General features: G+C 40.4%; 1 protein-coding gene across 2 annotated transcripts in view; it reads right to left on the reverse strand.

Annotated features, from left to right (window-relative positions):
• Window positions 1–1055: 1055 nt before the first annotated feature.
• Window positions 1056–24729, reverse strand: part of LOC133223577 (protein NPAT) — a 28648-nt gene continuing 4974 nt past the window's right edge. Inside the window, exons 3-18 of one of the 2 annotated variants that reach the window (XM_061374387.1) lie at window positions 23939–23999; window positions 22565–22637; window positions 20842–20882; window positions 19737–19967; window positions 19155–19239; window positions 17307–17433; window positions 16248–16339; window positions 16083–16170; window positions 13110–13206; window positions 12457–12588; window positions 9962–11644; window positions 8177–8292; window positions 7980–8088; window positions 6879–6936; window positions 3647–4802; window positions 1056–2349 (exon numbers count right to left, since the gene is read on the reverse strand). In XM_061374387.1, the coding sequence (XP_061230371.1) occupies window positions 2272–2349; window positions 3647–4802; window positions 6879–6936; window positions 7980–8088; window positions 8177–8292; window positions 9962–11644; window positions 12457–12588; window positions 13110–13206; window positions 16083–16170; window positions 16248–16339; window positions 17307–17433; window positions 19155–19239; window positions 19737–19967; window positions 20842–20882; window positions 22565–22637; window positions 23939–23999 (4227 nt within the window). In that variant the 3' untranslated portion in view covers window positions 1056–2271. Of the gene's footprint in view, window positions 4803–6878; window positions 6937–7979; window positions 8089–8176; window positions 8293–9961; window positions 11645–12456; window positions 12589–13109; window positions 13207–16082; window positions 16171–16247; window positions 16340–17306; window positions 17434–19154; window positions 19240–19736; window positions 19968–20841; window positions 20883–22564; window positions 22638–23938; window positions 24000–24729 lie in introns of both variants that reach the window. The other variant, XM_061374386.1, reaches the window with a different exon arrangement.

Below are 24729 nucleotides of genomic sequence, written 5' to 3' on the forward strand. Positions count from 1 at the left end.
GGCAGCAGCAAAGCAAGTAGGAGACGGTGTTGCAAATTACACGTGCAAGTACTAATAATGGCTGAAGATGCTACTGCTCCATATTTGTTCACATAAACCCCTGTGATGTCAGTTCTCTCAGCTGTTTTCAAATAGAGGCATACAGGGACTGGAAGAATACAGTTGCCCTTACTACTGATTCCCTAGGCGCTCCCCAGCACCTGCTGTACTCCTGCATCCAGAGATGAGTTACGTGTTTGTATTGCAGGTGTGGGGAGACAGAGTAAAATACTGTCCTGGAATGAATTGTGTTCAAGAGGTCATTGTCAACTCATGCAGTTTCCTCAGCTGTCTTTTTACCAGAGGGCAAAACTTGACTATTGCCCCAGTATAAAGCCTATTTCCCTCACCTTTTCTTCAAGGGACAAACATCAAACACTTCAAAGTTTCTTAGCTGGGATTTAGGACACCTGCTTTCTTAATTTTCACAGGGATTTCAACAGGAAGTCATCTTCACCGACTTACATTCTCCTCCATGAAACAGGACTAAATACATTGGGATACAGTGGGATCTGTTTTTTCAGGAAGGAACGTATGTGTGGAGGGAGCAGATGAACAGTGGGGTTTAAATGCTTCATGATAAGAAAACACCTTCATTCACGCTCTGACACCGGCTCTGCTGCAAATTCTTTGCCCTGTGACAGCAGCTTGGAACTGAAGATGTTTTTTCCAGTTGAAAGCGAAAGTGAAGGGATAATGCACTTCAGTATCACCAGTTTACCTGAACTGAAAAATACTATGGTGGATAGCAGCTGTCCCATGCACGAGCTATGCCAGGTCTCAAAGAACTAGCAAAGCCATTTACAAACATCACCTACCAACTGGCAGAAAACTATTACTCATTTTTGATGCTTAAGACAGTTTTCTTTGCTCACCTCCCTGAGCCCTCTGACAGCTGCTGTTAGACCACAGTGGTTAATACTGAATTCTTTAAAATGACCGATCAACATGACTCGTCTATAGAGCCTCCTTAGAGCTGCTTCGTGGATGTACAAAATACCAACCAACGCACAACATTGTTATTAAACTAAAAATATTTATTCAAGCTGTGAATGCTATGCAGTATTCAGTTATTGGATGGGTTTAATATAAACATCTACTGCATAATATTGGTTCCTTAGGAATCCTTGTATACTATCTGAACCATTGCCCTGTCGCTGTACAGATCTCTTACGAGAAAACTTGCAACTTTTTAAGACCTCAACAATTTGAGAACAAAGAAGGAAATACCAGTAAAAATCCTGCAGTACTGGAGCAAGGCTAGTGTGGTAATTTTTACCCATGCTAATTATTACTCAAATGTAGGGCTGGGCTTCTCCTGGGCCTGTCTGGAAGACAGTTTGTAGAAAAATTCTGCATCAAACAGAAAGATTAGCTGCCAATTCTTCTGTGTCTGGCTGAAAGCACAAGGGGGGTTAACAAACGCTAACTCACCAGTACAAATGACAGTTAAAAGAACCGACTTTTGCAACAGAACACCCCAAAATGCTTGTCTGGCTGTTGCAACAGGTTCAGTGTTCATACAACTGGGGTAGGCATAGGGGAATTAACCCAACAGCACAGCACACTGTCTGGAAACAGCTTCTGCACTCAACTGCCGCTACTGCAAACAGAGGCTCATCCAGATGAAAGCTTTACCTGGATAACTGGCTGGGCAGAGCTTCATTAGATGAGAAATATGTTTGGAGGTTTTATACTGGCCTTATGTTTAGTTACCGGCATTCTTGTTAACTCATTCAAAGCCTTACAGCATGGGTTTGACAGTTAGGAGGGAGAGACGGTTAGAACAAGGCAGTTTCACCCAAAGATTAAATCACTTTTGGATTCAATGAGACAATGGGAAGTGGCCCCTGTCTCAGAATAGTGAACTACAAACACCGCCTTTCACAAACTGTCTAAGCGGTTTGGAGGGGAAGTAGAGAATGCAGCAGAACACAGACAACGTGGTGTAACAGGAAACATACAACTTTTCTTACAGTACATTTATACAAATTTACAACTTTGCAAATTAAATGGCTCTATAATTACGCAAGTGCTTTTTCAGAAATAAACACAGACCAACTCAATGATATTTACACTTAGCAACCTGCTTCAGGAACAGCATGATTTTGCTATAAAGTGAAACTCCAGTGCACTGAAAGTGCAACTCACCCTTTAGAATTAACTTCTCATGCAAAACCTCGGCAAATACCACCTGGCTTTGAACAGTCACAGCTCAGCTTCTTTATTTTTTCACTCATCATAATGCAAAGACAACAAGAACTTGTCCACATCCATGCCTGCTGGGAAAGAATTCGGTAACTTCTTTTTCTGTAGGAGAGGAAGAGAACAGTTAGGTTAAATACTGAGAGCCTGGGGCTACTGATGAAGCATCCCTTTCTTCCTCAGCCTTCCATCTGTGCTGTAGACATAAATGCACTAAGCTCCCATTGGAACAGACACGGGAATGGCTGTATGCTGTTGGCTTAGGGGACAGGAGTAGCTGCATGCTCTGATCCAGCAGGAGCCAACCCAGGCTTCAGGAGGGCACGGCCTCTGGCTTGTCATGTACACAGGAGTAAGTCAGTGTTTCTCAGTATTTCAGGAGTGTGTTCTAAGCCCGGTGAGTTACAGAGCTATACCACGTTTTCTTTTGGATTCTTTGCATGTATCACCTTTTCTCAACTCATCTTTGCTATTTGTCATTAAATCCTCAAGTCAAATGCATGGTGCTATGGACTGCAGGGACTGGGAATACATAAAATGTGGGTTCCTAGTCCTGATGGAAAATGGGGATGCAAGAATGTATAGAATCCTAGCAAGGCCTAGTTTGAGTTTGTCCTATTTCCTACATTCCACCTGGAAACATAGTTTGAAGTTAAGAATTCAGAAACTCATTTAACAGATTCCATAGGTATGTGCAGCATCAGTAGGAGTTTACTTGTGGGTATCTGAAGACTGTCATAGAATCACAGAATGGTTTTGATTGGAAGGACCTTAAAGATCACCTACTTCCAAACCCCAGCAACAGGCAGGGACACCTTTCACTAGACCAGGTTGCTCAAGAGGGGCTTGAACACTGGCCTTGAACACTGCTAGGGATGCGGCAGCCACAGCTTCTCTGGGAACTTGTTTCAGTGTCTCGCCATCCTCACAGTAGCAAACAACTTCTCAATACTTAACCTAAATCTCTCCTCTTTCAGTTTAAATCCATTCCCCCTTGTCCTGTCACTATATGCCCTTCTAAAAAGACCTTCTCCAGATTTCTTGTAGGCCCCTTTAGGCACTGGAAGCTACCCTAAGGCCTCCCTGGAGCCTTCTCTTCTACAGATGGAACAAGCCCAACTCTCTCAGACTGTCTCAACAGGAAAGGTGCCGCAGCCCTCGGACAATCTTCATGGCCTCCTCTGGACTCACTCAAACAGGTCCACATCCCCCTTGTATTTGGGCTATACTAATCTTAAGAAAACTTAGTTCAGAGGAGGCTGAAGAGTCAAAGTTAGTAAATCTGACAAATATAACTAGAGTATCTGGGATTTGGACTAGCACCTCTGAACCATTTCTTCATAAATATCTATATAGACAACTAATGTATGTTTAGAATTAGCAAGTAAATGCCAGCACTTGCCTTTATTTTCTTCTTTTTTGATGGTGTTGGAGAGCTTTGAAGGTCTTTCCTAGTTGCAGAACGAGAATTTCTCTCACCCTCGTTCAAGTCCTCCAGTTTCCTTTTCTTTACTGCGCTCCTTACGGATCGGAACTGCTGGGTGTTGTCCTTCAGGGGGGTTGCAGTGCTAGTCCTGGCAATGGCTGCCCGGGACAGGATCATGAGCGTGTGAGCAGCCATGCTGACACTGTTCTCACTGCCTGTTTCACTGGCTGGGCTGCAGGCAGGCAGGTCTGGTGTAGCAGGAGGCACCATGATTCTAGGGGTGGTGCTGTCCTCGTTGAAGCGCCGACACATCGGTGTCCGCACGCTGTCTGTAGTATCATCTGTGTGCCTGTCCCCAACTCCAGACGGCGTACGGGGGACAGGCAATTCTCCGTTCTCAACTGTTTTACTAGTGGGGCTGTGCCACTGAATGTCTTGCAGCATTTCCACACACTGCTTAGTGAATGGGCTTGACAGGCAAAGGCCTTGGCTGGAAACTTTAGCTGGTTCTCTCTTTGGCTCCTTCGAAGACAAAGAAACAGACACTGAGGATTTGCCATTTCCACTCGACAGCGACCCTTGCTTTTTGTTCAGCTCCGGCACTGAAGCAACTGTCTTCTCATTCCACAAGCTTACGCTCTGTTGGCCATTTGAGAGTTTGGCAGTGTCCTGGCTCTTCTGTTTTTCATCAGTATCCCTTTGTAATTCATTTTCTTTATTTGCTGTAGTCTTGTGGAAGGGATCTAACGGAAGCCCTGCAGCTGATGCCTTCCGCTCAGGCTGCAGCTCCTTTGCAGATGCGCTTCTGTTGCTACCAACTTCTGGCTTACAGAGAATTCTAGGCAATGTTTTATCTTTCTCTCTCTTTGCTACCTGTGCCTTAGCAGAGGACGATGCAGAGTCAACAGCAAATACAGTATTTTCATTTCTTTCTTTCTGGGATAAACTCTTAGTAGTCTGAATTTGTGTGTTTCCTCCTGGAGCAGGTAGGACGTTATCAAAGCAAAGCACTCTTCTGTGGCTTTCACTTTGCCTTGAACTCGAGCTTGTGCTTTCTACTGGTGCAACAGGTAAGTTCTCCTCCACCTTCCTTCCTAGCTCTGCAGTGATAAGCTTGTCTGAGTTTCCAGTTCTGAAAATGAGATGAAAACACTTCAGCAACATACTTGTTATTACTAGTCAAGTCAGCTTCATCTGGCTGGAAGTGCTCACCTGCCCCTCAAAACACCTGCTTAAAGCTCTCACTATTCTCTAAATGTATTTATCAACACACAAACACCAGGAGTAAGGGATGACAACCACAGAAAGCTCAGAGAAGGTCAAAAGGATGACAAGAGAAGTATGAAATAGAGCCTGTACAAAGAACAAGTAGGTAGACTGGGGCTCTTCAACCAGGAAAGAGAGATGACTGAGAGGAAATGCAACAGAACTCTGAAAAAAAGCCAACTAAAAGGAAACTACTATAACTTCCAATGGAAGAACTAGGAACATCAAGTAAAAGTAGTATCAGGGTCAAACGAAAACAAGGAGGCTTTGAAGTGAATGTAATTAATCCTGGGAACATTTTACCCTGGGGTATTTGTGGATGCTGGTAGTTCACTTGAGTTCAAAACAGAAACAGAGTGCATTCATGACAAGATAGTCCACCCCAGAGTACTGGTTGTGGCTCTGGAAGCCCTTGGAGCTGAAGCTGCCAAGAGGCTGCCAGAATACTCTGGGCAATATCATCATATGCACGGCTTGTACTCTCCCCTGTACATTGCTGTAAGTGACAGGAAAGAGAGCAAGACACAAAGTTTTCAGTGGGCATCTGGGCAAGAGCACACAAACTACCTCAGGCTGAGTCTGCACCTGACAACCAGCCACGAGTGTGGAAAATGCCACCGCTGTGCTGCAGTGACGTCAAGAGAAGGATATTACTGCTCTGTCAGCTCATACCACTATTACGTCTGTGCCCTCTTCCTGCTTACACTGTGTTTCCAAGAAAAGCCTCTTCATATTCATCTCTGCTGGTAAGATAAGCCTGTGCAGATCAGCCTTTATGGTTTGCAAGAGGAAATGGCAAATTAACTTCGGGATGGTAACTCTGGTACCTTTGGAGCAGTAAAGGAAGGACAGGTGGGGACACTTTGTTCTATTCCCGTGAAATTTGAGATGAGGCAGAAAGCATAAAGAGTAGAAATGGGAAATGACATCTCTTTACAGGGAACATTTTGTTCTCTTTGCTCTGCAAAACATATATTTGGAGATTGACTACAATTAACAGAAAGCTGAATTATCAAAAATCTTGCTTCTGTGGCTTTTTAAAAATTGCTAGTTTTTCCAGGCACATATACTGTATACATTGAGATACATTTTTTTTAATAAGCTGACTTTATTGTTCCTGTTTTTTTCACTTTCCCAATATTTGAACTGAGTTCTGAATAGGTAGATTTTTTTAAAGTATGTTTTATTTTTAAACAATAAAAGGATGTTTCACCTCTACTATTTAAACTGAGCTTCTTATCTTCTCGTACACTTTTGCTCATTCCAACATTCTCTTGTTTCTTAAGTCCATGAACAACAAGGAGAGTTATTACTGAAGCCTTACCTTCTCTTCTCTCACTTGCCCAACAGAAAACTAGTACCTATCCCAAGTAGCATTTAAGTGATACTCATCACTCACAAAGTTAGCATGCTGTTCTCCTCACCATCTTTCCTTTGGCTTTTCACTTTAAAGGACCAAGCAGTGCTCTGATCTGCACAGCTAGAACACACAGCTGCAGAACCCAATCTAACAAGCTCTACGGTCTTTGGGCCAGAGAGCAGTAAAGGCAACAAGGCTGTACTACAAAACCGTGGGCAATACTCATCTGAAAAGGTGGGGGGAAAAAAAGAAAAGGTTTTAGTCATTAAAATCTCCCGGTAAATGTAACAGGCAATTGCTCCTTGCTTGCACTCCCCTCCAACAGTTTTTATTTTACAACTGAGATAGAAGTAAACACAAAGCCATACAAAATTAGCCTAGGAACAGTACCACCAGAATTCTAGCATGTACTGCACCAGTACTAGCACACATCTGTACCAGTGCTCCTAGCAGAAAGACAGGAGAAATAAAGAGGGTGCTTGTACCACCGTTAATAAAACTTGCTCTCCTCTCCAGCAGTACTGTTCAAAGCAATTCATGGCAGGAAGAAGAAAGCAGGTTTGAATAGCTGGCTCTACTGACCTTTGTGTTCGAGAACTTGCGTGGTTCAAAGGCTCAGCTGCGCTCGGTACCAGTTTTCCTGGAACAACAGATGAAATGTTAATAAACCACAATATTCCAAGGAAATCATCTCACAGCGAGTACAATGACATTCCACATGACAGAGAATCAATAAAGAAAAACCCAAGACAGAACTCTGCCTTATTTTTGTAATTTTCAAGTTTACAGATTAATAGATTAGCAAAGGTCACCAACTAAGGACAGACAAGAAACTTGCTGCCTACACCTAACAGGTAGTCCTGGCAAGACAAAACCCAGCACACAAACACATGGCAGGGATTTCCAAGTGGGAAATAACTGCAGGGAACTCTCAGTTATCCATCAGCAAAGCAGAATGCAGAACTAACTATACAACCCCAGCTTTTTTCTTCATTTGCAGCTTTGTTCCATTTTATGTGTAAGCCGTCTCTGTTTCAAAAAGGTAGACAGGCTAAAGCATAAACTGTCCTTACAACTCAATTTATTTTCCATTTTCGATTATTTTTCTTTACCCCCTCCCAACACTGAGAAATGAATGGAACTCCAGTCTTGTTTCAATTCCTATTTAAAGCAGCAAGATGTCAATGAAATGAATATACACAAGCACAAAATATACACAAGTACCTGAAATGGCAAAGAGAAAACAGGCAGCAGAGTGTATATGCATCCCTTCTATTAAATATTTTCCTTAATAAATGTTTAGAATTGCTGACTTCCAGTAATTTCTTTGTTATTATGTGGCTTGGTTTCAATGGTAGCAGTCAACAGTACTCACAACCAACAAGATTAAAAATAATCAGAAATATAAAGAAAATTAAACTTTCAAAACTGCATTAGAGCCTTGAAACATTACACTGCAAAATAAGCTTGATCCCAAACTGGAATTATTATTATTATGCTGGGAGTTCTTTGTAAACTGAGCAGATGCAGTTACTAACTGCAGATACAGGCCTCTTGCAAAGCCATCCCAGCAGTTATCTGGCAGAGCAGCAGTGGTATGTATAAAACTTTATTCCTCAGAACTGACATGTCTTTAGAGCCCCCCCTTTTCTTGCACCCTTCTCAAGAAGGCAAGTCAGGTACCTGTATTAGTCTTGTTTCTTGCTCCAGGAATCTTTTGTGATTTGGGAGGGATGGGTAGTTTTGGGACACTTCTGTTGCACACTGTATTAGCCACAGGCATATGTAGAACCTTTAAGGATCAAAATATTCCATTATAATTTATGACAAGATTCCTGATCACCTCAGCTTTAATTCTGAGAAGTTCTATGATATGCTACCTGACGGGCAGGTGCCGAGAATGTATTTCCATTTTGTCCTACTACAGAGAGAGGTATCATTCCCACCATTCCTTGCAAAACAGGCTGCACCGGAGATGCAATTATAATGGCAGAACCTAAAAGACATCAAAGTGTTACAACTGTACAGAAACAAAGAACACTTTACTGAAAAGAAAAGCTTCAGAACAGGTTTTCTTAAAACAATGCATGCTCAAACCTGTGGCAAGAAAAGCTCTGGCTTTTTAGTAAGCCTTCACTGTCCTTACTATACATTACGACCAGAAAAACTAGAGAACATTATATTGAATTCTTTCACTAAAGTCTGTTTTCCTTTTTAAGACATGTTTCAAAATGAAGCTTAAAGTATGACAAATCCATGTCAAGGCTTGAACTTTGAATTGGTTTATAACAAATGGTAACACCAAAATCTCATTTTGCTGCTTAATAAAAACAAACAACTCTTTGCATCCTGCCCTCTACAATTACAATGATTAAATGTTATTACCAGAAGCATGGTTTTTTTTCTTCCAGTGTACCCGTAACACCCTCTGCTTACAAGCACACAACATTCTGGGATAGCTTTGTCCCTATGTATCCATGATCCATCATGGATATTCCTGGCTGGTAGGAAGTGTTAAACATAGTACACAAAGTTTAGTTAATTAGTGGGTTTGAGATTAATTACTGAATTAAAAAAAAAAAAGCATAATAAGACTGATTTGGAATACTGAAGCCAAAGTTCCCTATTTAACTATTTAAATTGCTGTTAAAATAGTTATTTTCAGTTATTCTAACAGGTTGTTAGTGTCTGGCTGCCAGACATACAGGAATTGTAAAACAGGGAAACTATTATAGCACATTCATTGAAAAGTGGAAGAAAAATTCCAAAAGTGAACAGAAAATTCATTCCACGTTGTTCTTCAGTTAAATAAGCACTACCAGGAAAACTATCACATGCAGAAGAAAAGGCAAACTTGTGTTTCTCTCTCTGTTAAAACAGAAGGTAATAGCTGCTTGAAGGAATCCCCATGACAGAAAATGCCTCTCAGTGCTCCAAGGTCTTGCTCATACTGTCACAGTGGCCTCTGAGCACAACCAAATCACTACACACAGAAATTCAAAGATCAGTGTAATAAGTTTTTAGTTTTGGAAATAAATCTAAATGTGTAAACACAGCTGGCTTATAGTTTGGTTTCACATCTTAAAAAGCACTGACATTTTTATTGCTGTAGTAATAAAAATGTTTGCACTAGGAGACATTTAACATTATGGAAAGAAAAAATGTTATACTTCCAGAACATACTGTCTAAACATAGGAGAGGTTCTTGGAAAACGGAACAAAACAAAACAAGTGAGTAATTTTGGAAGGATCATCTGTATCTAGCCAGTTACCAAAGCTGAATATGGATACCTGTAACACAGCATTCTATTTGTAACAGGAAACTTATTAAAACAAAACAAACAAAAATGGTTTATTTAGCCAAAGCAACAAAATCTTTTCTTGTATAAGCCAAAATATGCTTCCTAAATTTATCACTGCTAAAACTGTATCATGTAAGCTTCTGAAATACAAGGCTACTTCTTTCAAAGCAGCCTGGTCGATGACTCTTCGTAGTTTTAATTTCATTTTCAGTAGCAACTACTATACTCACAAGCTACATAACTCCTGGATAGTTTCAACAGGCAGATACAGCAGTGTTTAAAAAACTGGTTTACTTTTCATGCAAAAAAGGAATAAAACCACTATATAAATGCCACATTTTCATTTTCTAACAATGAGGTTACCTTGTGCGAAGTTTGGGGAGACAGCCTGATTTGCTGCAAATGTACTGCTGGATCTAGGAGGAGTCCGTAACTGTTGTACTGCTGGAGCTTGGGCAGCAAGTGGCATAGAATTGCCAGGCAATACAACTACATTTGATGGTGTTACCGCTGTGCCCAAGGCAGCTGGATCAGTCACACAGGTGGCTATGTAAAGGTTGCTTGAATTCCCAAAAGCTGTGCTTGTTGCTGGCATCAACTGTATAAATCCCCCTTCCTTGGAAAGGTTAGTTGTACCTGCAACTGAAAACACAGGGCAGTCTTCATTCTGAGTGTTGACTGAGGTGACCACAGGATCCTTAGGTCTAAGTACAAGAAGATTCTGCTCTGTCAAATCTGAATCCACGTTTTTTTCAGTGTCTTCTGAAGTCAGACATTTGGACAGGCCTGCAGTTTTGGTTGGGGATTTGGCTGGAGAAGACAGTATTATAGTTGGCAAATTTTCTCCTGTGATGCTGGAAACAGCATTATTTAACTCTGTGTCAGATGAAATGAATGGATCATCGCTGATGATGATCTTGAGGGACATTATATTAGAAGGATCAACATCCATCGGCTGACTGCTAGAAGATACACCGCTTACACTTTTGGCCTCAGTACCTGACTCATCTGTTGAGGATGCAGTTTCTGGGAGAGGAGAGTGGCATATTTCAGATGTAGTAAGAGTATTTTCAGTGGGTACTACAGAAATTTCTGTACATGCGTCATCACCAGAAGAGAAATATACATTATCAGCATCTACTTTTGTAGAAGATGAAGGTTCCTGCACTTCCCCTTGTGTTCCCTCCAAGCTTGACAGTTCTGAAGGGAAGCTTAAATATTTCTTACAAGGCTTATCAAGTGTATGCTGATCATTTGAGCAAGTTTTGTTAGAGGTATCAACAACTTCAAGCTGCAACTCTGCTTTGTCAAGATCAGAAACCTTCACTGCAGCTCTTGCAGCACAGTCTGATTGCGTACTCTGCTCCTGATGGACAGAGTTCTCCTGTAAAATACCAGGTAAGGCAGCTGTACCATTTGTTGTGTCCTGTTCCTTTCCTGCATCTGCTGATGGGCTAGAAATTGAGGAATTGGTTTTTCTCAGCAGTACACTGTGGCCAGGGCTCCCATTAGAAGGGCTTTCAGTAAGTATTTTTTCAGATAGTGATGTATCTGGTGATAAGTGACATTTACTTCCAGAATGTGTTCTGTTTTCACTGGCTGTACTTCCTTCTGCCAATGAAATCAAAGAAATCTGTGGACTACCAGAATGAACATATTCTAAATTAGGAGTACTTTGAGCACTATGAATTAATGGTCCTTTTCCAATTTCCATAGCTCTTTCACTTTCAGCCACTAATGCAGGCAACTCTTTTTTACCATAAGAATCTCCACAGCATTCATTACATTTGCTATCAGAACTCTGTCTCTTGTCAGGTTCAGTCAAACCAGACACAGAGTCAAAAGCGATTTCAAGCTCTCCAATATGTTCAGGGGTAATGGTTTTAAGTACTTCAGTCTGCTTCCTTGGTGTACAATTCCCATGCAGCTGGTCACTAGTTGTATTTTTCTTAGCTGCATCATCATTGTTAATGCTGGTCTTCAAGGCACATGATGTTTCTCCTAACTGAAAACCTTTACAGGATAGCGATTCTCTAGAATTATCACCTGTAAAACAAAGAATAAATTAGCTCCATAACTATCAAACAGATGATCCTTTTACAGTGTTTTAGAAGCAACTTAGTTTCATGTGAAACAGTTTTTCATTGAACTGGTAAGTGGGAATAATGCTACTCATCCTTACTTTCAAGATAAGCAGAAAGTATATGAAACAGATAGTTACGTACATTAGGCAATCTGGCAAATCAGTTTGTACGTAAGTAGTAAGCATATAAATAACAAGCAAATGTCTTAAGTCAATAAATCAGACTTCGAGAAGCACAAAAAGCCATGTCAGGATAAAGACCTTTTGGCTCTATTTCTCACAGGCTTTTGCTGAATAGTTGCTGCTGATGGACAGTTGCTAAGAATGGGGTAGACAGACTAAATGCACCTTTTGTCCAGAGCAAGTATCTTTTTGTGTATTAATTAACCAATACATTACAGAATAGAGAGAAAGATTAATATGCTTGGATGTAAGATATTAACTTTATGTGTTCCACAATGAATATTGCAAAGCATCTCTATTCTGAATGAGAAAACAGATTTGCAGGTATTTTGATTTCATTTAGGAGCTTATCAAGTACAGCTTTTACGTACACTGATGGATTACTGTTAAATTTGACAAACTTTCTAACAGAACAGGTATATCCATACGTTCACGCAATGTACAAGTCAGACTGCATATTACCATTGAAAATAAAAAGCTTTGGAAATGTACAAGTTGTCTGAAAATATTTTCATAATGAAAAGAGATTAGAAGACATCTTAAAGGAAAAAAATAACCAAAAAACAAGCCGAACTAAAACACAACAACCTACATATACTAGAATCTTCTGTTCCTAAAGAACTTTCAAGTGTTTCCAGGTTATCCTCATCCACCAGGATTCCATTTTCTACTCCACTCTGACCAGAAATACCAGCAGGTAAATTCTTGTTTACTTTGCTCTTTCCTATTTTAAAAATAAAGCAATAAGAATGATTAAATATGACCTTTACACATAAATGCAATTATTACATTTAAAATGAAGCATGGAGATTTCATATTCAAGAAACGCAATCCTAAACTCGCAGAACTATTTGTCTATATTCATTACAAATCCAGAAATAGCACTAAAATGTCCTTTTTATGCAATGATATTCCTGATCAGACAGATAGAAAAAATTTGCAACAGCATAGAAGACCACGTATGAACTATCATCCTTCAGACCAGAAGAGTCTAAAGCAGTATCAATAAACCGTCACTGAACCAGCACAAACCCAGAATTTCAGCCACAAGAAAACGCTGTACTTTACAGTCATGTATAAATATAAAAAGCTGATTCTGAACTGAGGGATGCAGATGCCCTACAGTCCATTCCTGTTGCAAAAGAGGCTTGCTTAATTACCTTTGCTTCTTCAAGCAATACCTGGGGAAACTCATCATTCATGATGCTCTATGTTAATGGTACAATTGAGTATAATATGTCCTACCATAATCAAACAAGTCAAAGAGTGCCTGAAAAGCTGGATCGGATTCTGTCTGTTCTAGAATGTCCTGTATAGCTTCTTCTGACATATGGATTTCACCCTGAGAAAAGACAAAACATAAAGAACTGTTAGACACCTACTTCCGTAACTTAAAAGGAAAACAGACAAGAACTGCTTTCTTTACAGAGTGCTTTTTGTTCTATTACTTCTGCTGAGCACTGAATCATAAAAACTAACGTTGGAAATATTTCTGCCACAAATTTAACATCTGTTAAACAAAATATTAGTGACTTAGTTTAAGAAATAAAGTCCCTCAAACATCTTCATCAGACGTTACACTCTGCACATGCACACTGGAGTATTCTCTTCGTAATGACCAGCACTGTTTATGAAGGTCGAAATCTCAGGTCACACGGGCAGCTTATGAAGATAGTATGAACGCCGTAAGCGTGCACTAGCCAACCACTGAGGAAAAAGTCCCTAAATTAACCTGCATTTTTTGGTTATGCATGTGTCTAGAAGACAATATTAAGCAAAGCCAAGTTTTGTTTCCTTTATCCATTACAAGTTGTAGAATATAACTTCCAACTACTTTTCTGTGGAATAGAATTGGAAAGCATAACTACACTGGATGCTGCTCTACGGTTCCTTTTTCAAGCTGACTTGTTTGGTAGCAGCCCAGGAGGAAAATGTGCAGAGCACTCAGTACATATTCTAGCATTCAAATACAAAGTTTCTCCCAAATTCCCAGAGATTCTGTACAGTCTTTGATTATGGTGGTTCTAAGGGTGGATATCCCATATGACAGACTTGATTATTTTGTCTCAGCTACTCTTACTAAACCAAGAGCAGTTGATGTCATCTACCTGGACTTGTGTAAAGCGTTCGACACTATCCCACACGACATCCTTGTCTCTAAATTAGAGAAACATCAATTTGATGAATGGACCACTCGGTGGATAAAGAACTGGCTGGATGGCCACACACAAAGAGTTGTGGTCAATGGCTCAATGTCCAGCTGGAGACCAGTAATGGGTGGTGTCCCTCAGGGATTGGTGTTGGGACTGGTCTTGTTTAACATCTTCATCGCTGACATGGACAGTGGGATTGAGTGCGCCCTCAGCGAGCTTGCTGATGACACCAAGCTGTGTGGTTCAGTTGATACGCTGGAGGGAAGGAATGCCATCCAGAGGGACCTTGACACGCTTGTGAGGTGGGCTGATGCCATCCTCATGAAGTTTAACCATGCCAAGTGCAAGGTCCTACACCTGGGTTGGAGCAATCCCAGGCACAGCTACAGGCTGGGCAGAGAAGAGATTCAGAGCAGCCCTGCGGAGAAGGACTTGGGGGTGCTGCTTGATGAGAAAATCAATATGAGCCAGCTTCAGTGTGCACTTGCAGCCCAGAAAGCCAACCGTATCCTGGGCTGCATCAAAAGGAGCGTGACCAGCAGGTCCAAGGAGGTGATCCTGCCCCTCTACTCTGCTCTCGTGAGACCTCACTTGGAGTATTGTGTGCAGTTCTGGTGTCCTCAACATAAAAAGGACATGGAACTGTTGGAACAAGTCCAGAGGAGGGCCATGAGAATGATCAGGGGACTGAAGCACCTCCTGTATGAAGATGGGCTGAGAAAGTTGAGGCTGTTCAGCCTGGAGAAGAGAAGGCTGCGTGGAGACCTCAGAGCAGCCTTCCAGTATCTGAAGGGGGCCTATAGGGATGCTGGGGCTGGACTCTTCATTAGGGACTGTAGTGATAGGACGAGGGGTAATGGGTTGAAACTTCAGCAGGGGAAGTTTAGATTGGATATAAGGAGGAAATTCTTTCCTGTTAGGGTGGTGAGGCACTGGAATGGGCTGCCCAAGGAGGCTGTGAATGCTCCATCCCTGGCAGTGTTCAAGGCCAGGTTGGACGAGGCCTTGGGTGATATGGTTTAGAGCGGGATGTCCCTGCCCATGGCAGGGGAGTTGGAACTTGATGATCTTAAGGTCCTTTCCAACCCTAACTATTCTATGATTCTATGAAGAAACTGCTTTGATTTTTTCTGCTCAGAAAAAATGGGATACAGCTTTCAGCTATGTATTTTCACAACAATCGATCTAAAAATCACCATGCGACAGAAGAATAGCTTTTAAAAAACAGATACCTCTACTTCATAAACAGGCAACTGCCTCTACTCTCCTGCCTTTTTCATGAGGGCTATGAAGATTATACCTTCATTAAGAGCCGTTCATAACTCTGTGATTGCCACACTGAGTGTTGCAGGAGCACAAAGGAAAAATACCAGAAGTTTAGTTTGCAGAACTCCAAAAGCAAGAAAATACTAAATTTGAAGAAAAAGCATCCTTATTTAGGCTCCAAAGACAGTTTCTCTTGCTATACTAGATACTCCATGTTTATCTTGCAGCAAATCAGAGTATCAGATTAGACTAAACATGTTTGGAGACTGCCAAGATATTTTTAATTCCCTTGTTTTTTATAAGGTTGTTGATCAGATCCCCAGTCAGAAGCTGATCCCCAACTGCCAGTGACAAGGAGGCAGCTGGTAACTGTGGGAAGCATACTTAAATTTCAGTCTGAGGGTAATGTTAACAGCTGACCACTGCCAGAAGCAGTCCCACTCCCCGGCTTCTAACCCTGCTGCATGCTTGTGCTGCCTTGTACAGGCACTGGAAATGAATTCAGAGTGCTAAACTGGCTCAAAACAATCCTGTTAATTCAGCTCTTGGAACCTGCCCACTACCAAACAAGATGAGTTAATGCCTATGCAAGGGAAGCTGTGGAACTGCCCCTGGGCAGAAGCTAGACATTAGATAAACTGAGATGTACTGTAAAACAAGCAAATGAATAAAAAGAAAGAAAGAGGAGAGCAATCTCAGATATTAGACAGTAGACAGAGGTTCAGTACAGTTCCCATAATTGATTATCCTCACGTGCCTGGTCTTAAAAAAAACTTTGAGCATGGCAATTTACACTTACCTGGAGTCCAAGGATTTCATCAATTGAAGTCTCCTGTTCCGAGGGACCACTGTCTGTCTGTTTAGGGGCCTGAGCAACGTTGCCATCACTGGAACACATTATTCATTAATTCAGAACTCAAAAATAAATCAAATCAGAATACATATGAAGTTTTCATTTTATTACCTGCCCAGGATTTTGTTAATGTTCTCAGCAAGCTTCTCCTGAAGAGATTTGTTGCTCAAGATTTTTTCTCTGGCATTTTCAATAACCAGTTGCTAGAAAACACAGTTCCAAAGTGGTCAGGTTTCTATTTTTATCATTACTAGAGAAGGAGCATGAATCTTCAACTTAGTGGTAATAAAAAAAAATAAATCAATAAAATCAATTCAACAAAGAGAACATTCTTGGTAACAGAGAGACAGCCAATCTGTGACTGCATGACATTGCTATAGAAACAATACCAAAAAACATTCCTCTACTTCTACTCTCAAAGTACAGCAAGGCTTATTCTGCTTTGTTTTCCATTCTCTACAAAATTACTGTATTGTAACAGTTTACAGGTATCTTAACAAAGCCAATATATCAAGGAAAAAACCCTCTACATAGCCATGCCATTCTTATGGGAATTGCTTGAAAGAGTCCAGCACAGAGCCACAAAGATGGTTAAGGGAGTGGAACATCTCCCTTATGAAGAGAGGCTGAGGGAGCTGGGTCTCTTTAGCTTAGAGGAGACTGAGGGGTGACCTCATCAATGTTTACAAATATGTAAAGGGTGAGTGCCAGGATGATGGAGCTAAGTTTTTTCAGTGATGTCCAGGGATAGGACAAGGGGCAATGGGTGTGAACTGGAGCATAGGAGGTTCCATGTGAACATCAGGAAAAACTTCTTTACTGTGAGAGTGACAGAGCACTGGAACAGGCTGCCCAGCAGGGTTGTGGAGTCTCCCACATTGGAGATATTCAAGGCCCGCCTGGACAAGTTCCTGTGTGATGTAGTCTAGGTTAACCTGCTCTTTCAGGGGGACTGGACTAGATGATCTTTTGAGGTCCCTTCCAACCCTTGTGATTCTGTGATTCGCACTAACTTATTACACAGCATATAGTTCAAATGCAAAAGAATAACTTTATCTTCTAAAGGCAATTTCTATAAAACCCAAGATAAACAACATGTAGAAGACTAGCTCCCTTTAGTCTGATTTTTTTTTTCTTAAATGTAAGTACCTTCCATAAGTATATACTCACTGGGAAGTTACCATCTATGAATTCTTCAAGAGGCTCACTTTCTGTTATTACTTCATCAGTGTCTTGAGAACTTCTAGTTGCCGAAAGAGGTCCAGATGTTGTAATACTTTTCCTCTTCTGAGATTCACTGAAACATTCCAGGAAATTTATGATGTATTTTGTGAGAACATAGCAAACAATAGACCTAATGGTCAATAAATCAAGAGTTTCTCTTCCTTCTTACCAAATGACAAACTTTAACCAACAGAAAACTTACTACATATTGGAAATACAATAAAAGCCAATACCTGATTCACTACGCACATGCATACATTGTGTCCCACTTCACAGAGATTACAAACAAATATGCAGACTGTGGATAAACAGCACAATGGCAAATGGAATTCTAAGCCCACTATTCAGTTAGGATCTTTTTCCCCTCATAGTAAACATGACTAACTGGTGTTACAGGTTCTAATTAACTGCCACTCAAGAAAAAGATCTGGACATCACCATTGAAAAGAAACACCTCTCAAGAAGCAGCTGTTGTCAAAGAAGCAAACAAATGTTATATTGCATAAGAATTTAGATGATGAATGAGAAATGTAATGTTTTTATATGAGATCAGGGTATAGACTCTTCTGAAACCATCAAACAGCAAGGGCACTAAAATCACTTACATACAAAAAAATCATTTAGGAATAGAAAAGGACTTGGAAAGAGTATATATGAGTAAGGATCAGGAAAAATGATACACAAAACCACTACTGGGATTTAGTCAGGGATAAAGTCAACAAATGCAACACAAGAACAGTCAAGTCATTAAAAAGATACTGGAACGCAAAGATAAAAAAAATGGAAAGCTAGCATAGAAACAGGTTTTACACCACTTTTAGTGTGAATATGAAAGTTTTTGCTGACAAAATTTACTGAAGCCAATAGCTCTTCTAAGTTAAAAATAGAAAAAATGCAAATTTATATATTGAGAAATTTTATAACTAATATTTTGGAAGGAACACTAAGTCTCAAGATCCAAGATTATTTCCCTACGTCTACTAATGGAATAATGTAAAGACCAGCTGTAGGCAATAAAGAAACACAGCCTCCTTTCTGTCTGTCCTGGGTTCAGCTGTTAACAGTTATTTTTATCTTTCCAAGTAGCTGGTGCAGTGCTGCTTCAGCTGTAGTCTGAGAACAATGCTGGTAACACACTGGTGTTTTAGTAGTTTGCTCAGCAGCGCTCACCCTGACCAAAGACTTTTTTCAGTCTTTCAGGCTCTGCCAGTGACAAAGGGCACAAGAAGCCAGGAGGAAGCAGAGAGAGGACACCTGACCCAAACTGGCCAAAGAGGTATTCCATACCACAACACGTCATGCCCAGTATATAAATGGGGCTGGGGGGGAGGGGGAGGTGTTTACTCAAAAGGCCCAAATCTCTGCTCAGGTCAGGCTGGGTATTGGTTGACAGGTGGTGAGCAACTGTACTGTGCATCACTTGTGTTTACTGTTTTTTTAACTTTCCTGTTTTATTTTTATATTCTCTCCCCTTGTTATTTCCCTTATCATGATTATTACTGGTGGGAGCAGTAGTGATTTGTGTTATACCTTAGTTACTGGACTGTTCTTATCTCAATCCATGGGAGTTACGTTCTTTCAATTCTACGCCTCATCTCTCTGAGAGCAGGAGGGAAGAAGAGCGGGGAGTGAGTGAGCAGCTGCATGGCTCTTCTGGCTGGGCTTAAACCATGACACTGTCTAATGTTAAGTTCTTTGACTTTCCTTTCCTTAGAGAAACATCACATCACTGGCCACTTTCAGTGGATCTTAAACATGAAGCATTCCAAATAACAAAAAAACCCCCACGTTTACCTTTTCCGTCTTCCTGGAGAGAGCAAGTTTGAATGAAGCTTTCGTTCTTGTGATGCTGGTACCTGAATGTGGATGAAATCTCCTGCTTCATAAAGGGAAAAAAAAACAACCCTGATGCCAATACTTTTTCTAGTGACACTATTAAAGCACTACAGATATCAACACATTACTTATTATGGTTCAACGAATTTTCTTGGGAATTCATAAAAAATAATTTGGTATTACAATGAAAATTATTATTTTTAAATATATCCTGAACAAAACCATGCACTTGATGTGGATCATCCCTATCTACTAAAACAAGTGTTTGGGTTAAGGGTGAGACCACAGGATAGAATGGCAGATTAATGCACTTCTGATCTCTGCACTCACATTAGCAAGCAAGTATACAAGAGCCATTTCTCTTTTGGGCACTCCTTTTTTTTAATCATCTGAACCAGTCTGAAGAGCTAGGGGAATAAAGCATGAATTTTCTGGAACTATTTTGGTGGAAGATGATAAGCCCTGATTTCAGACAACTTCCATCTATATTCATGGATTTTTCACAGAAAAAAAAACAGGTTAAAAATATGAGTAACTTACTGCTGCTCTTGTTTTCCTGGGTTTGTGACTGGTGCACAAACAATGTGTTCAGTCTTGTCTGTGATATGCTTTGATTTATTGGTGGCCTGTGAATAACTTGAGGAGATACAACAGAAGAGGAATTCTGCGGCCCTGATTGACAGGCTACTGATAACAATCCTGAGTTCGTAGGAGCTGACTGCTGAAGCATTCTCTGTCTTTTCATTTCCACAATTCCACTTCTTGTACGTGCTGAAGACAAAAAGACAAGATGGAAATACAAGATACAAGAATTTGAAAAGATTGCTGATTTTCCAAGACCTGATTAAGCATACTCCACAGAAACTTTTTTATGCTCAACAACTAATTCATGAAACTCAAAAAGCAAGCAACACCCTTTTTTGTCTTCTGTGTTACAGGTTTAAGCTTGTAAATAATTCAAGAAGTTATTAAAAATAATTCAAATTAATTCAACAAGTACAGCCAACTTCCATAGACATAACAGGCATGCTTGTATCACTGCTTAAATATTTACAGGCATAAATCATAGCAAAAATACATTTTATTAGAGAATATATCATTCATTAACTGACACTAAATGAGACAGCTAAACCAATAAGTTTCCATTTATCAGAAACAATTTTAGATAAAACAAGTATCTTATAATATTTTTATTAGCTATATGTTTGTATGCATAAAAATTATTTCAAGATTGTAAAATGTTTTTATATTTGCCTTCTACAGAAACGCAACTGCATCATAATTAGACTGATTATGTTTTCAGTTCCTCTAAGAACCACAAATTCAGTCAACAGCTTCAGGACTGAAACAGCAGCTTTTAAAACTTTTAACACTGTAAGCATCTAAAAGATTTTCAGCAGAGAAGACAACATTACATAGAGAATTGATGTGCCTTGCAAAAAGCTCAGCTTTTGTTTTCCTTCTTTGATCACTGCAGTAACCCAGACTGCACTGAAGACATCAGACATGCTGAAAAAAAACCACTGCATAAGAGATCTGACATTTTAATAGTAAGGCTGCATTAATGTAGTATTCCCCCATTTTTTGCAAAACATAATCTGAGCATAAAGCCTACTGATCCCATGGAATCGGAACAGTTACTTACTCCTTTGATTAGCAGAAAATCCTGTGGAATTCTGCATGCTCCTAAAAAATAAAGTAGGTGACATTAATAAAAGAAGCACAACGGAAACACACAGCTACACAAGGAGACAGTATCTATCATAGAATCATAGAATAGTTAGGGTTGGAAAGGACCTTAAGATCAAGTTCCAACCCCCCTGCCATGGGCAGGGACACCTCGCTCTAAACCATATTACCCAAGGCCTCGTCCAACCTGGCCTTGAACACTGCCAGCAATGGAGCATTCACAACCTCCTTGGGCAACCCATTCCAGTGCCTCACCACCCTAACAGGAAAGAATTTCCTCCTTATATCCAATCTAAACTTCCCCTGTTTAAGTTTGAACCCATTACCCCTTGTCCTATCACTACAGTCCCTAATGAACAGTCCAGCCCCAGCATCCCTATAGGCCCCCTTCAGATACTGGAAGGCTGCTATGAGGTCTCCACACAGCCTTCTCTTCTCCAGGCTGAACAGCACCAACTTGCTCAGCCCATCTTCATACAGGAGGTGCTCCAGTCCCCTGATCATTCTTGTGGCCCTCTTCTGGACTTGTTCCAACAGTTCCATGTCCTTTTTATGTCGAGGACACCAGAACTGCACACAATACTCCAAGTAAGGTCTCACGAGAGCAGAATAAAGGGGCAGGATCACCTCCTTTGACCTGCTGGTCACACTCCTTTTGATGCAGCCTAGGATATGGTTGGCTTTCTCGGCTGCAAGCGCACACTGCTGGCTCATGTTGATTTTCTCATCAACCAGCACCCCCAAGTCCTTCTTCGCAGGGCTGCTCTGAATCTCTTCTCTGCCCAGCCTGTAGCTGTGCCTGGGATTGCTCTGACCCAGGTGTAGGACCTTGCACTTGGCATGGTTAAACTTCATGGGGCTAGCATCAGCCCACCTCACAAGCGTGTCAAGGTCCCTCTGGATGGCATTCCTTCCCTCCAGCGTATCAACCAAACCACACAGCTTGGTGTCATCGGCAAACTTGCTGAGGGCACACGCAATCCCAATGTCCATGTCAGCGACAAAGATGTTGAACAAGACCGGTCCCAACACCGATCCCCGAGGGACACCACTTGTTACTGGTCTCCAGCCGGACACTGAGCCATTAACCACAACTCTTTGTGTGTGGCCATCCAGCCAGTTCTTTATCCACTGAGTGGTCCATTCATCAAATTGACGTCTCTTTGATTTATAGACCAGAATGTCGTGTGGGACAGCGTCAAACGCTTTACACAAGTCCAGGTAGATGACATCAACTGCTTTACCCCTGTCCATCAGTTCTGTAGCCCCATCATAAAAGGCCACCAAATTGGTCAGGCAGGATTACATCAGTCTAGTCCCAATCTCACATTACTTTAAAAACCTTCACTCTACTGATTGCTATTTTTATTCTTTCAGACAATGTTCACAGATACTTCAGATGAAGCTTACTGTTGTATGTTTGATCAAGTAACCACAATGGTATCAGACTCTACAGGAGTCATAGTGTATTGTTTTATTACAGGAAGGCATGTTCTCAAACTAATGCCCTCCTTATCTGCTGGTCCTGCCTTGAAATGTCAGCCATCAGCTCTCACATACCTATCTTTTTCACCAGAGGAAATAGGGAGCAAAACAATTTTCATACAACGATAAAGGGAACTGATCAACACAGGGACTGAGAGTGAATTTTTACTGTCTTTATTTCAAAACTATATTACCTGATCTGAGAAAGTGTATAGTCTAATTTTTTCCACAGAGATGACATCATTGCTGGAACTTCACTTGTTGTTTCTAAAACACGCCACAAAACCAAAAAGAAAAAACAAAATTACAAATGCTTAAGCCAGACACATACTGAGAAAAAGTAAAATCACAAGCAAAATCATTATTATGGATACAGTTCCTGGGTTTGAAAGCCTAAACGAAACTGGAGAAGACATTCATGATTATAATTCTCAATGAAATCTGCACACAGTGTCATGGGCAAACACAAGCTAATGTAACCTAATTAACTTCTGGAAAGGGTATTCATATTTCCAAATCTCTTGAGTGCTTTTGAAAACTGTAACCTGGCAGGCAGGCCTTGAAAAGTAATGTTTTATTTTAAGGTGTCCTCAGAACTGGTAAAAAAATAAAATAAAATAATCACTTGCTATATTTGAAGTGGAGAACATTAAAGTAAAAATGAAAAGACATAAGAAGATCAATTTAGAATGTTTTTCAAGGTGCCAAGTACGAAGTATTTTGAAGAAAGTATGTTTGTGTCTAAGCTACCATTTCTATTAAACCTAGTGTGAAAAGAAAAAACAATCAGAAACGTTCCAAACATAAGTCTTAACTTGCAAGTCTTAGAACTAGGCCCACTACAATCTGATCATACAACACGTATCAACGAATTGTTAGACTTGGAAACATATAGAAGCTCAGTACCTGCTTTTAAAACCAGGAAACACTCTAACTCCACCTCAATATTCATACAAAATGGTAAGTTATTCTGCAATTATTTTAGTTAGTTTAAAAACAAGACAAAAAACATTTCACACCATAGGACTCTTCCCAGTTATATCACAGAATACCTCAAGTTGGATCCATAAAGATCATCTAGTCCAACCCCTGGCTCCTTGCAGGATCACTAGCTAAACCTAAACCATATGACTAAGAGCACTGTCCAGATGCTCCCTGAATTCTGACAGGCTTGGTCCCATGACCTCTTTCCTGGGGAGCCTGTTCCAGTGACCAACTGCTCTCTCAGTGAAGAATCTTTTCCTAACGATGTCTGAACTTCCTCTGATGCAGCTTCATTCTGTTTCCACGTCCTGTTGCTGGTCACCAGAGAGAGGAGATCGACATCTCCCCCTCCTATTTCTAAACAGTACAAATTTACAAGCATAAACCCATACCATTTGCACATTTTATTACATCTTTGTACTTTACTACCTTAGAAGTTCTGCTCAAATTTGAAATGAAAATACATGGTGTGTGCTGAAGTGAAAATATATGTCCATATATAGGTGAAGATGTTGCCTCTTCATCAAGAAGTTCACAATGGATCAGTAAGAAAAATAAACCAAAATCTCATTTTCAAGGCTTACCTTTTGTTTTCATGGCCACATATTCATTAAGAATGGTTGTCAAGTTTTTTCCACACAGGGACTGGAAAAAAAATACTGGTCTTAGAACCTTTACTTGCAACTTATATTTCATCTGCTGTACCACATTATATTTAAGCAGCTCATTAGAATACTACACCCTGCTGACACTCAGCACAGGAACTGTAATTTATGCTGGTCTCAAGCTAGGCAGAGGGCAACCTACAGAACAAAATGCCATTATGAACACAGAATCTGAAGTGCTGCATCTCATTGCACAACACTGATACAGCAGTTAGAGCTGCATGACCTCCACTCACCTTCACTGTTAAGAATAAACCCCCAAAATAAGATGATGAACTGCTGTAACAGAATAACGAGCTTGTATCATCCTGGAACACAACACGTGTTAAGATGCAAACATGAAGAGAACTTCTGTCTAATGTAAAATTCTTAAAAGTCACAAAGAATTAACTTTCCTATCATATCTACTTGTTCTGCCAGTGAGAATTTTTTCTTACGAACCCAGGTAATTTGTTTACATTTGGGTTTTCTAATTTTTGCTGGCCATGGCTCAGTTCGCCATTTCCAAATCCCAAAGTACACTAAAAAGTTGTAAATGAAGTTCAGTGGCCTGTTCTGAATAAATACATCAAAACCTTGGATCTCAGAGAAGATTTCCACAAATTTTGAACACTGTGGACAAAATCTCAGATCATATATTTAACTGATATATTAGAGGACTGAAACTGAAAACAGGAAGAAGATGCGCTCATAAACATTAAAAAGTTGAT

Source organism: Neopsephotus bourkii, unplaced genomic scaffold, assembly GCF_033783945.1.
Source record: "Neopsephotus bourkii isolate Nb327-2 ecotype Australia unplaced genomic scaffold, CSIRO-AGI_Nbou_v1 NB_1638, whole genome shotgun sequence".
In the NCBI taxonomy this organism is placed as follows: domain Eukaryota; kingdom Metazoa; phylum Chordata; class Aves; order Psittaciformes; family Psittacidae; genus Neopsephotus; species Neopsephotus bourkii.